General features: G+C 52.3%; 4 protein-coding genes across 4 annotated transcripts; 3 read left to right on the top strand and 1 right to left on the bottom strand.

Moving 5' to 3' along the window:
* Window positions 1–331: 331 nt before the first annotated feature.
* AUEXF2481DRAFT_75192 (uncharacterized protein) lies at window positions 332–4,601 on the top strand (the record flags this gene model as incomplete). Its single annotated transcript, XM_013493094.1, has 3 exons — window positions 332–384; window positions 1,323–4,067; window positions 4,123–4,601. 3 exons carry the CDS (start codon window positions 332–334, stop codon window positions 4,193–4,195), a joined length of 2,871 nt encoding a protein of 956 aa, XP_013348548.1. The 3' UTR covers window positions 4,196–4,601.
* A 182-nt stretch (window positions 4,602–4,783) lies between these two features.
* Window positions 4,784–8,573, top strand: AUEXF2481DRAFT_115006 (uncharacterized protein). Its single transcript, XM_013493093.1, has 3 exons — window positions 4,784–8,282; window positions 8,332–8,444; window positions 8,503–8,573. Exon 1 carries the CDS (start codon window positions 4,865–4,867, stop codon window positions 8,186–8,188), a length of 3,324 nt encoding a protein of 1,107 aa, XP_013348547.1. The 5' UTR covers window positions 4,784–4,864; the 3' UTR covers window positions 8,189–8,282; window positions 8,332–8,444; window positions 8,503–8,573.
* Window positions 8,574–8,904: 331 nt separating this feature from the next.
* On the top strand, window positions 8,905–10,374 carry AUEXF2481DRAFT_24411 (uncharacterized protein; the record flags this gene model as incomplete). The annotated part of the gene is made up of 1 exon (XM_013493092.1): window positions 8,905–10,374. The coding sequence occupies one exon, from the start codon at window positions 8,905–8,907 to the stop codon at window positions 10,372–10,374; it is 1,470 nt and encodes a 489-aa protein (XP_013348546.1).
* Window positions 10,375–10,740: 366 nt separating this feature from the next.
* Window positions 10,741–12,040, bottom strand: AUEXF2481DRAFT_115105 (uncharacterized protein). Its single transcript, XM_013493091.1, has 3 exons — window positions 11,894–12,040; window positions 11,488–11,841; window positions 10,741–11,356 (listed from the first exon to the last, which is right to left on the bottom strand). The coding sequence occupies exons 1-3, from the start codon at window positions 11,974–11,976 to the stop codon at window positions 11,239–11,241; spliced, it is 555 nt and encodes a 184-aa protein (XP_013348545.1). The 5' UTR covers window positions 11,977–12,040; the 3' UTR covers window positions 10,741–11,238.
* Window positions 12,041–12,737: the final 697 nt, after the last annotated feature.

Here is a 12,737-nt window from a genome sequence, read left to right as displayed (position 1 = left end):
GCTCGAGAGTCGACTCTAAATACTTTCACGAGATATCTGACCTCTATAAATTGTGATTCGTATCCTAGACACATATCTGACAGAAAATCTAACACTTTGAGGCGAAATTGCTCCCAGTGCAAGGACCTATATCTCTGGCGAAAAGACCTCTTGAACAGTGTCAGGTTCTGCGTGCATGTCCGACAAATGATCACTCAAAATTCAATCCGAGACCTGTTCTGACCCACTATCTCGTGTAAGACAATTAGATATATGCAACAAGCGTAAAGCACCTCCCAGGACACATTCGCGGCCATGCGAGGTCGAGAATGAGTGTGAATGGGAACTAGCAATGCAAAGCCAGGGTTGTCCAGACAGCATCCAGCAAAATGAACGCACTCGCAAGTGAGCACGATGTGGTTAACCATTGTCCGCGATCCACATGAATATTGGCACACTTAAGGCTATCTAGTTCCACACTGCTTTCTACGTATTCTGCTGGTTTAGGACGAGGACGGGCGGTGAAAATGGACGAGAAGCTCCAAAGGATAATAGGCTAATGAACGGTGAAACAGTACCGATTATTCTTAGATACGACGTGTACGGCGTCATCAACGAACGATTCCCTTTGGACGCACTTCTCGCGAACTGTTCCAGGAACATGCTTGTCAGTGCTTGACAGTAATGACATAAGCATGCGAACATGTCAATATTGAGGTTGAAGCCATGTTTACTTTTGTCAACAAAGGTTGAGTTCTGTGGGAAGCGGGGAAAACAGTCAGCGTCATCAAGCAGATAGTTTGATCGGGCGCACAAGGGCGGACCTCAGCACGCCTGGTTTTCGCAGATGCGCTTTCGACAACGGATGAAGAGGTGATAGAAACGGATGTAACGTTATTCCTTTTACTGCCCCTATCTGCAGTGAAGCTGTTAAAGACTTGGAACTCGACTCTGTGATATTCCGAGTGGTTCCCTGAAGAAGTGCAGGACAAAGTGATTGTCGGAGAACCTTTGTTGATCGTGCGCGTCAGTCAACATAAACAGCACGTCCTTTCGCTTTGCGGAGTTTCGAGGTCTGTTTGCTCCAGAGCCAGCAGTCCACCCTTTTTCGAGCAATTTTAGGAGCAAGCATTACCGTCATCGACGACACCGTCTCAGCTGAGATATATCCAACAGACCTGCATAAAAAACACTCGAGGTTGGGTGAGACCAACAAGATCAGGTCTGCCCTCATCCCCACGCAAATTTGCGGAGGCAAACTTCTTGGCCCGGTGCGAGACGCGATCGCTTTGCAGCCCGCTTGCTTTTTCCCGCTCCAACCCGACATCAACGACGCGACACAGCGACGTCTTTGTCAAAACAACTCGGCCCTCTATTACTGCAGTCCACATCACACCACACATCACCATGCCGCCGTCAAATCGGCGCACTAGACCTGCGCGCAAGGCTGCCGAAGTGGCCGCAGCAGCCACGGCCACCGCTGCCGACGTGTCTGACGCCGACACGCCCGAATCCATTGCTACACCCTCGCGCACTTCGCGCAAGAGAGCGCGTGCCAACGATGCTCCCACCTCCAATGGCCGCGCCGCCACGCGCAGAAAGGTCACGACTGCACGTCCGAACGAACGAGAAGACACAGAGGGCACCGAGGCCAACGAACAATCCGACGCCGAAACAGAACCCTCGACCCCATCCGAGGTCGATGTCATCTCCAAGCTCAAGGTCTCGGACAAGCAAGTGAATGCGACACACGACTTCTCCAACGACCTGCTCGAAGGAAGAGAGCACGTGCCTGGCTATGGCAAGATCGCTGGTCGCAACTGGACATACATCATCCAAGGCGTCGAGATCAACATCGGCCGTCCCGAGTCGCATGAGAAGGCCGAGTCCCTCGATTCACCTCTCATCCAGTCGAACGACCCCTCGGCCAAGTCAAGGATCTCCATCGACCTCGGTCCCGACCGACAGGTCTCGCGCCTGCACGCAGTCATCTCTTACGACAGCGAACAGGAGAAGTGGTTCATCTCGGTCAACGGCCGCAATGGTCTCCGAGTCGACACACAGCTGCTCAAGCGTGGCAACCGTGCCGCCCTGCGTTCTGGCTGTGTCATCGACATCAGTGGCACACAGATGGCCTTCATCACCACTGCTCGCCATGAAGACGACGGCCCAGTCTTTGCTGACGCCATTGTCCGCCAGACTTACACGTCCGAAGAAGAAGACCACGAAGCCGACGGCCGTAATGCCAACCCGCCACCGAACCCGTCGTCCCACATGCCCGGTCCTTCGTCCTCAGTGCGTCGCCCTGCCCACCCTTCGTCCAGCTTCCCTGATGGCAGCACCGGCCACCGCGTGCATCCCCATTCATACGCAGGCCTGCAATCACAATCCTTCCCCATACCGGGCACGCCGATTCGTAACCACGGCATGAACATTCCTACCTCGCAGCGTACTCGCCCATCGCCCGTCTCACTCGGAGGCTATCCTCGCGGTGTCATGCTCGAGTCGACCGAGTCGATCGACTATTCGGCAGATAGCGCCAAAGATCTCAAGCCTCCTCACTCTTACGCCCAGTTGATCGGCATGGCTATCCTGTCCACCTCGGAGCAGCAGATGACACTCAACAACATCTACAAGTGGATCATGGCAAACTATGCCTTCTACCGTCATAGCACTAGCGGCTGGCAAAACTCGATCCGTCACAACCTCAGTCTCAACAAGGCCTTTGAGAAGATAGCCCGTCGCACCGACGAGCCCGGAAAGGGTATGAAGTGGATGATCTCTCCCAAGGAGCGTGACACTTTCCTCAGCCAGGGCATGAAGGGCTGCCGCAGACCCAACCCTCTGCCTTCTGGCATGATCGACCCTTCAAGTCCTGCCCAGCTGCATGCCCCTTCTTCAGCCCAGCAAAAGCCAATCGGTGCTGCTCATCCTGTTCCCAGCAAGACCGAGAAGAGCGACAGCCCTCCAATGCACACCTACCCCTCATCGTATCCCACAGCCAACGAGGCCTACACTCCCGATCGTGGCTCTCGCCGTCCTGTCAAGTTTGACGACAATGATCCGGAACTCATCTACCCTCCTTCTGCTAAGAGCACCCTCAATCATCTTACTGCTGTCGCCAACGCTGCTGGCTCGCCGCCTTCACTCTACATCACCGATGATGGTCGCATTGGCCCTCTCGATACACCCTTTCCTGTACGCAGCAGCCAGAAGCTCGCGCCTCCCTCGACACTGCAGCGACCCTCAGCCTTCATGGAGTTCTCATCGCCCGCTCCCTTCTGGAAGTTCGGCTCGACTCCCTTGCGTCCTCTCGCAGACATTAGTCCCCTAAAGGCAACTCCTTTCTCGTCGTTCAAGCCACTTGGTATGGGTGCCAACGTAAAGATACTCGACGAGGACGACAAGAGCGCTGTTGACAAGAAAAGCATTCTGGACGAAAGGGATGACGACATGCCTGTTATCCAGTCCAGTTCGCCTCCTCGTGCGTCAGCTGTCCCTGATCGTATTGACGGTAGCCCTACTCGCAGCATACCCAGACCTGCAACAAGTCACAGCCGCTCTGCCAAGCTTGAGTTCGACTCAGACGAGCACATTGTCACAAGCATGCCTGCCGAGAGCAATGAGAGGACCTCTTTCGACCGTGAGACTCCTCAGAGGAGAGACCAGAGTATACCGGCAAATCCATCCTTCAATGCTCCCCAATTGCAACCCCCTCAGCAGCATCATCTGCAGCAACATCAACAACAGCAGCAGCAGCAGCAGCAGCAGCAACAACAACAATACCAGCAGCAGCACGAGTCTGAACAACAAGAGAGTCAGCAAAGTCAGCAAGAGCAGATGCACGCTCAGGTACAGGCACAAGCGCAACCGCAGCGGGAACAATCGAGCATGCCCGCGCCCAATTCTATGCGTCCTCCTATGCAGGCTCTTGGAAACAGTAACAACCAGGCCACTACACCCAACACCAGCAACATCCTCAGCAGCCACGCTTATGCAACGAACAACATGAACGGCATGCAACAGAACATGGGATCTCTCCGATATGGAGCCGATGCCGACGATGAAGCCGGCATTGATCTTGCCAAGTAAGAATATCTAGCACAACACCGACGTTGAAGAAAAGACTAACAAGTGATGCAGGGGCTTCCAACCTATTGGTACATTCCACAAGATAGGAGCAGCAAGATTCGGTATGGGCATGGCAGGTCGTTAGCTGCAACCTGACGCATCCAACTTGCAGCAACACCCAATGTACCGTACGCCCAGCAGCCAAAAGCGTGGCAAGAAAAACACAGAGCTTTGAACAAGTAACGAGAAGCGAGTCATGAAATGAAGGCACGCAAGTGAAGGACAACGCTTTCTAATGGATATTCGGGAGTCTTTTTGGCGCAGTAAGTGTTTCTAGTTTTGTTTCGTGAGAGCACAAGATGGCGTTCTGTATTCGGGTACAACATCACGATTCTACCCGCGAGCAGAGGATATAGAGAGTAGCTCAAGACGGGTCAGTAAGACTAGAGTCGCAAACTTCGATAGGCTTGATGTACGAAAGCCATGTTTTTCCTGGTGATACAGACCCCTGAACCTGCTTTGACAGATGTGAGTAGTGCGAACATGACGCGCAGCAAAGGGTTCAATGGTTCATGCATGCCGCCAAGAAGCAAACGGCCCAGCCACATTTTAGGATCATCGGGCGGGTTTGATTACGGTGACATTGATTGAGTCGTCTCCAGTGTCGTTGTTGATCGCATCCCGCGACGTGTCCGTGTGTCATACGGCGTTGGGCAATCAAAGTGCCTCGACAAGCAAAGCAGGCGGCAAAGAAACTCGCACAGCAGGCTCCCACCTGAGATCCACACACGACTCACGCCATCAGTCAGCCAACATGAACGCGCTGCGCCAGAAATGCCGGCCGAAACATCAGGTCTTGATCTTGAAGTGCTACCCCAAGTTGCCCAAGAATGCAGCAGGCAGTGCGAGCGAGGCCAAACCGAATGGCAGTGAACTCAGTTACCTCGTCTACTACGCGTCCAGTCGCAGGGCCAAACTCACAAAGGTCGGCAGTTTCCTGGAAAAGCGCACCGCGTCAGATGTATACAAGGGCAGGATAGGAGCAGTCCACGTCACACTGGGCATTCTTCACGCCTTCCTCAACTCGTCCAGCATTTCCTCGGTCGACACGTTCCCCCTATTCGCGCCCCATGTGCTCAGCATCCTGCAAGAAGTGCTAGGCCACTCGAACGACACGGGTCTGATTGAAGCCTGTCTTCCCGTCTGGGATGCTTTCTGTCGTGACCAGGACCATGCTACCCTCGCCGCCGACGTTGAATACCGCCAACAGTTTGCCAATGTGGTCAAGAGGTGGACAACGTACGCAGACAAGACAAACAAAGAGGCGGGCGGATCTAGCGATGCGCTCAAGCTCCGTAAGGCTGGTCTTGAGGCTCTACGCAGTGTCGCCAAAGCCCAAGCACTTGCCAGCGAACCGGGCCGTCAGATCAGCGTCTTCTTGCCGGCCGTCTTGCGCAACCTTTACTCGCAGGATGCCACATACCTGACCACCCTGCATGAGCGATTGAATGAGCAGAAGCATGCACAACAAGGACTCCGCCCCAGCATGCAGACAATTCGTAGCACAAACACGAGGGAGGAAGGAGATCCGCGTGCTGCTGGAGGCACTGCGCAAGAGGCTGATCGCTTTGCTGAAGAAGAGGCCGGCACATTGGCCATGCAATGCTTCAAGGCCCTCTTCGATGTTGACAACCGTGGTCAGGTGCGCATGGCTACCTTGAGCATGCTCGAATACATCTCTCAACACACCACTGGACATGCTTGGTCCGTCGCCCTGGTCAAGCTGGCTTGCGAATCGACCCCTGTCCAGGACCGCTTCGTCGTCTTATTTACTGCCGTCGAGATACTCATTCGCAGCCCCATAGTCGAAGACTCCCTGCAATCGCAGATCGTTCTGGCCGTTATGGTAAAGCAGGTTCTCGGCTCCAACATCAACCTCATCGGCCTGTCTGTCATGGATATCCTGCTCGGCTTGGTTCAGCATGTTCTTCTCGTCCTACAGCTTGGTACTACTCAGTCTAGCTTGAGCGGGAACAACGAGAAGCCAACGTCGCCTGTCATGGAAGTCGTTAAGACCGCTTCTCCTGTCAGGGTCGAGCTGCTCACCCATTTGCGCCAATGCATTGTCAATCTCGCCATGCATGTTTACTACACCGACCAGATCTCGGACATGATTTCTGCTATCCTCCTCCGTCTCAAGCCTGCATCTGCCACCATCAACATGCCTGCTGCAACCGCAAACGCTATCGAAGATCCGAATGGCGCTTCTGTTGAATCTACTGCCAGCAGCGGCTTGAGGGAGCGATCCAACACTGACGGCTTCTTCTCCTTCGACACTGCTAGAGAGGTCGCCCTCGATTCTGTCAAGCGTATTCTCATTGTTGCCAACAACAACGATACCTCAGCTAACGAGGCCACCAAGAACCAAAACCCTGTTCCAATTGGAGTGTGGGAAGGTACACAATGGCTGTTGCGCGACTCTTATCGTCCAGTCCGTGTTGCTTACGTGGATGCGCTATGCACTTGGCTCGATCTTGAAACTCGTGAGAAGGACTCCAAGATTGAAGAAACCATCACTCCCGAGAAGCACAAGCGTGATAACATCAATGGCAACAACATGGCACGTAGAGCGGTGTCTAACGCATCCGCACGCGGTCGCGGCGTTAAGAAGGGTCGCTCTTTCTTCTTGCAACTTTTGCACCTTGCGGTTTACGAGGACGCCCTGCACCTGGCCGATCGTCCTGAAGCTGATCATGAGTTCTTGCTCTTACACTATCTGCTTGCATCCATCATCACCAAGCTTGGTATCAATGCTGCTCGCTCTGGCTTGCCCATGATCTTTCGCCTACAAGAGGACATTCAAAAGATGGAGAATCCCAAAGCTAAGGTCAGACTCGGCAGTCTGGTGCATGGTTACCTTTGGGCTGTGGCTCACAGATTCAACTTTGAGCACTCTGTTGTCGGCAACGAGATTCAGAGCGAGATTGTCCGCAGACAGCAGAGTGACATCTGGGTACACGGCCTCCAAGTCCCGGCTGTCTCCCTGGCTAGAATTGCCGAGGTAGCCGCATCAGCTCCCACAAGGTTGACCGAGGCCACCGTGGAATCACAAGCTCTGAGGCCCTTTGACCATCGCGAACAGCTGATTGAGCGTATCTCGGACGCTTATAGCGCTAACATCGCATCTCCGCCTGGTACACCCGGCAGTCCTGGACGCAGCTTCTCTCTGCCTAGTCTGTCTGTAGCACCTAGCGACTTCTTGAGCGCACCGAGCCGCCCCAAAGCAGATCTTCCACAATCTTGCTTGGAAGAGCTCACAGCAGTCTGGACGAAAGAGGAGCTCCTGGCAACTATCGCTGCTGCCGTACCCAAGTCGACGTCATTGAGTGGCTCGCGCGCTGGAACCTCATCTGCACACCCGTCCGGTACCAACCTTGTTGCGTTGGGCGATCACCGTCGTCTGCTTGCTGCTGCGAACACGTTTCCCTACCAGAGCCCTCGTAGCACGTCGGAAACCTTTGGTAATGGGGGTACCTCTAAATCTGGTCCAGCACGGGTGGGCACTAGCCACTCCCAACTTCGCAGTCGTCTAGTTAGTCGAAGCCCAGCCGGCCGTCGTCCTAGCAATAGTACTTCTGGACATGGCGATGGTGCTAGCAGCGTCACAAACTCAGGAGCCATGCGCATTGAAGAGCTGAAGCGAGTACTAGCTGGTCAAGTGCCACCTTCATCCGCCATGTCTATGCATCGTGCTGGCGCTGGCGATGACTCCAGCGAGAGCATGATGGATGTCGAGGATGGAGAACTAGAAGATGACGCCAGTGACTATAGCCCTCCACCAAACCGTTCGTCCACCCAACAGGCTAGCATGCCACCGCCACCTGCCCCTGCTCTTAGACTCAACAGTGGCGAGGTGGTGACTAATGGCACTTTGCCTTCCGCACCCGTGTCTGAAAGAGGTCGTCCGGATGGTCTAATTAACAGACCGGCGAGCAGAAGAGTAGCAAGCAGGAGTTCTGCCAGAGGCTTCGGAGGTGCCGCTAGTACACATGGCAAGAAGGATCTCAGAGACCTGCTGTCGTCGATCGGCACGGAAGAAGATGAAACTGGCGAAGGAGTCAGCAGAGCACCTTACTAGTGCACGTGACCAGAAGATAAAGTAATGGAAGAAGTGGAGATGAGTGGGATAGAAGAAAGAGCCTTTGTTTTTGGATACCCCCTTGGTACAATTGGTATTGTTGTATAGCGTTTTCCCTTTGATATTTGCTGATAAGTAAATAGTTTGCGTACGTTTACATTGTGTTTACTCCTGCCTAAAGACCTTGCTGTCCCGTAAAAATCACCCTGACTACAATCAGTGATGTGAGGGTTGTGCTGTTGGACATTGTTCCCAGGTATGTGTCTTCGTGTTCGGGTACCTGCATCAGCCATTTACTGATGCATCATACGTAGTTTCGTTCTTCGACTCACGTTCCCTTGACATTGCCATGCTGACACTCAGTGTCGAGACGAACGCCTTGGCCCAAGACTATGAACACCTCTAGCTAGTATAGTAGTGACCTGCCCCGTGACGTGTTGTTCCTGTGCCCTCCTGAATTTCTCAAATCTTCGATCACTCCTCGTGGGCCTCGACGACGGTCTTGTTATTGTGAGTGTCGTCGTTATTGTCGGTGGACCAGGCTTATTGCCGTGGGCAACCTACAGTGAACGCCGCAGTCACACCTTTTACCTAGCTCTTGACTAACCTGAATTCAAACGCGTCTACCACTTCTTCAGACACGCGATTTCTTGGGGGTGATTTGACTACGCAGCTATTCAATGCAGTATATTGCTGACGATTAACACAGAGACATAATGGATATGCAACGCCCCTCCCCCTCTCCCCAATCACAGGACGAAGGTGAAGGAGACGAGAATTCTTCTTGCCTTCAGATGGCCCTCTCCTACGACGTCGATCCTCTCCTGGAGTGGCTGGCCAGGTTCGACGACGTCACCGACGAAGATGAGGCTATCATGCCTGTATCCTCGCTTCCTGCTCCTCCTGAGATGGTTCCAATGACCCTGCCCCTTTCTGGTTTGCCAAACAAATGGCTGGGCATAAATCTGCCCGCCACAGGTAACATCACAGACTCGTTGGCAGAGAGAATACATTTGGATAAGCATGTGGAGAAGATGAAGAAATGGATGGGAAAGCGGTCGCAGCAACTGGAAAGGGTCAAGAAAGGAGAACATCGCGCCAATAAACCACCAACCCCTAGTGGTAGAGCCACTTCTTCGAGACTGCCTCATCATTTCCGCACAAACGTGGCTAGAAATGCCAGGGATCTGCTGGCAAACAACTTCTTTGCCTCCAGTGTCCAGGGATTTATGGATCTGCCCCTGGAGGGAAGACTGGCCTTCTACGGCGCAAAACTACTCGCCCCTGACATGATCAGCATACCAGACTCCTCTACAATCGCCACTAGCCTGTCTACCCACTGCATCTCCACCCTCGTCGACCCTCACGCTCGCTCCTTCCTCGCCATATCTACTCTCAACCTGCTGTCTCCTAAACACTGCAAACTCTGGCGCGAAGCTTCCCGCTACTTCTGGCTTAAAAACAGCTTTATCATCAACATCACCCACATTTCCACTATACTCGACAGACTACCTTATCGTGTAAAGGCTTTTGTCGGTACCCTTCACATAACCCTGGACTTTCTACACGATCTAGACTTTTCAGCCTCGAGCGAAGATGTCCTCGCCCGGCAAGCTCATACTCTCCAGACTCAGAGTCAAGGATTAAGGAGATTGGTCAAGGAGTGCTATAGCATGTCTAGTCTGAGACTGCGTATTCAATGCTCATGGCCGAACGCCCAGCTCAGAGGTCAGGAAAAGGGAGTTTGCAGTTGCAGGGACAGAAGTTGCAGTACTTGTGTCAAATACAGCACCCTCGACTCCCTCCTCCAGCATCGTGTAGAGTACCTTCTCTGGCTCTTCTACGCCTCCCTGAAATGCCCTCAGCATACCGTTGCAATTGACATCGAACACACAAACCTCCAAGGCGGCATCGACATCTCCACCACCCCTATCGACTACACCCAGCTGGAAGAAGTAGGCAGAGCAGTCCATGAAGCAAGACGCCCAAGACAGCGCCGCCACCAGCTCGAAAAAGCAGGAGAAGTAATTGTAGAGCGCTACAATGGCCCGTTCTCTGAACCCAGCAATCAGTATGCTCAGATGAGGATGAGTAGGTTTGTGGATAGCATGATGGCTGAGAATGCTGTTGTTGATGAGACGTTTGGAGACAAGTATCTTGCGTTCAAGGAGACATATCAGAGATGAGGAAACGGGGGTGAAGAGGATCCCGCGTACAACGATACCTGGAGAAGAAAAGATTATGCATTGGGACAAGGTCTGGATGTTGTCTTCTCGTATCTTCGGGAATGCTTGAGGATAACGGCTCTTCAGGGAAACTCAGAGTCGGAGAGGAATAGATTGTGCATTGCGACAAGGTCTGGATGTTGTCTTCTCGTATCTTTGGGAATGCTTGAGGACAACGGCTCTCCGGGGAAAGTCGAGGTTTGAGAAGATTAGATTTTGCATTGAGACAAGGTCTGGTTGTTTTCTTCTCGTACCCCTGGGATGCTTAAACGACAATTGATCATCAGAGAAGCTTGGTGTTGGGAAAACTTGTACGCTCGCGACTCTCGACTACAAAGGTCCACTTACATTGGAGGAAGGAACTGCAAAACACAGTCGAGAGATGTGAATGCAGAAGGATCTCTTGCGACAAGTCTTGTTGTCTAATTGGTACATGAAAGGACAGGAAAATACTCAGAGGCAGCCAGGATCAAACCATGTCGTACACGCTTGAGACACATGTATTGTAAACTTCATCATGTTCTTTCATCTTGGATACAAGATGCTCTTCATCCGTATCTGTAAGATTGAGGAATCACTCTGTACACAAAATGAGCAAAGAGAGCTTTGGAGGGAGTGAAGAGATAAGGGCTGGAAGCTCTTTAAACAGCAAAGATTATCAGGGTGTACGCTATAAACTACTTTTTACAATTCATGACTCATCAAGCAGCCAGTCAAGTATCCTTTGTCCTCATTCAGCGTGATTGTGTAGAAAGACTGAGCATCTTGCTCCGGTTCCTAGCTCTGGAAAGTCGCTGGCTACTTGCTTTGACGTCTCCGATGTGTTTAGTCATGGAGACCGTCATGGTTTCTCTTCATCTCCTCCTCGGCGAAAACAAAGTCCTTGTCCTTTCTGTGGTGATCACGGACCTCGTGAAAGATGGCGGTGATGGCGTGCAGCAGTCTGTATAACAAATGGTCAGCGTTCGTCCCGCATCAATATTGAGTATTGACTGTGATATCAGATAGGAAGAGCGAACGAATTCGTATGATAGCCGCGGCATGGAAGAAAGCATAGGAGCAGAGCAGACCTACGTGCTGAAGATGGCAAGACCAAAGGTAGCAAGAGGCAGATTGCAAAGCGCATTGTCGCGGTTGTTGGGATCGTTGCGAGCATTAGGTGTAGCACACAGACTGCTAAGACCTCCATGGGGTCTAGTCAAGACAGCGACAGCGATGAAGCCACCAACGAAGAGAATGTCAAGGACAATCAGGAGCCAGCGCAAGAACTTGGGAGCGCCGCCCTTGAGACAGAAGTTGATGATCAGAGTGGTGATGGTGTAGAGAGTTGCAGCTGCGAGGATGCCTTCGACCGCGCCGGAAGAGTTGCGCAAGTTGTGAACGAGGCGGTAGACTTTGGCGAGGCGAGAGGAGAACATTCCCAGGGAGCTGTTTGTGAGGTTAGTCATGGACATCAGTAAAGCGATGCGCTTTTGCTTACATGACTGAGGATAGGAATTGGAGAACGCGCAGTATCTTCTGGAAGACATGGTTGTTACGGATGCGATTGAATAACGAAGTCATGATGAACGAGATGTTGTTGTTTCTGTTACAATTTGGGGTTGTTGTGATTATGAGAAAGGGTTTGGATGCAGAAGAAGTAGTAGTGGACGAGGCTTCGTAGGTTATTCACCTTATATGGCTCAACTGACCTTTGCAGCAGTATGACGGAGTATCAATCGCGACTCACTTCGCTCGTACCTGGCTGACCTAGCTGGCTACTGCATCATGCAAAATCTATTGGACCACTTTCCCACCTTGTGCAACGGCAATGACGAGCCAGCGATCTCTTCCCAACTCGCAACTTGGTTTTCCTCACGCACACAGGGAAGGACAAGGGAGCTACTACCCAAATACCAAACACTGGGTACGCAATGGGCAGTCGCTACATCATTGGTCTGCTCAACCCTGCCACGATCAGAGTCGACGAGGAGAATATATTGGGCAAATGCAAATAACCAAGCTCGAAGAAAGCTACCGTTCGGACTGTGGTCCATACTGAGATCAATCGGAGCCGCACTCCCATTCGTCAGGTCGTCCGTTTGTACTCAGCCGCTCCCGAATGATCATATCACGATCAGATCCGCGAAATAGCAAGATGGATCTACTGTTCCTAACTGCATCCAGTAATTGGAAAGAACGAAATCCCTACTGGTCGAAGATTGGGTTACGCAAAAAGCTTCGCCAAGCAAACGCCACTGATGTCGTGCCCAGCATCAAATGAAAGATGCAACAGAGTCTTGCTTACTTTGTACAAGGAAGTTAGCGTCTACCCAGTTCCCAGG

The sequence above is a fragment of the Aureobasidium subglaciale genome (genome assembly GCF_000721755.1).
Source record: "Aureobasidium subglaciale EXF-2481 unplaced genomic scaffold scaffold_0, whole genome shotgun sequence".
In the NCBI taxonomy this organism is placed as follows: domain Eukaryota; kingdom Fungi; phylum Ascomycota; class Dothideomycetes; order Dothideales; family Saccotheciaceae; genus Aureobasidium; species Aureobasidium subglaciale.
The sequence above is the reverse complement of the archived record's forward strand: the minus strand, read 5'-3'. Positions and strand labels throughout refer to the sequence as shown.

Excerpts from the sequence above, each read along its gene's own strand:
- AUEXF2481DRAFT_115006 (XM_013493093.1), top strand. The coding sequence starts at position 4,865 with ATGAACGCGCTGCGCCAGAAATGCCGGCCGAAACATCAGGTCTTGATC.
- AUEXF2481DRAFT_115105 (XM_013493091.1), bottom strand. The coding sequence starts at position 11,976 with ATGACTTCGTTATTCAATCGCATCCGTAACAACCATGTCTTCCAGAAG. Across the intron at positions 11,842-11,893 it reads CAATTCCTATCCTCAGTCAT|CTCCCTGGGAATGTTCTCCT; the intron begins GTAAGCAAAAGC and ends CCTCACAAACAG. Across the intron at positions 11,357-11,487 it reads GGTCTTGCCATCTTCAGCAC|ACTGCTGCACGCCATCACCG; the intron begins GTAGGTCTGCTC and ends TTTGTTATACAG.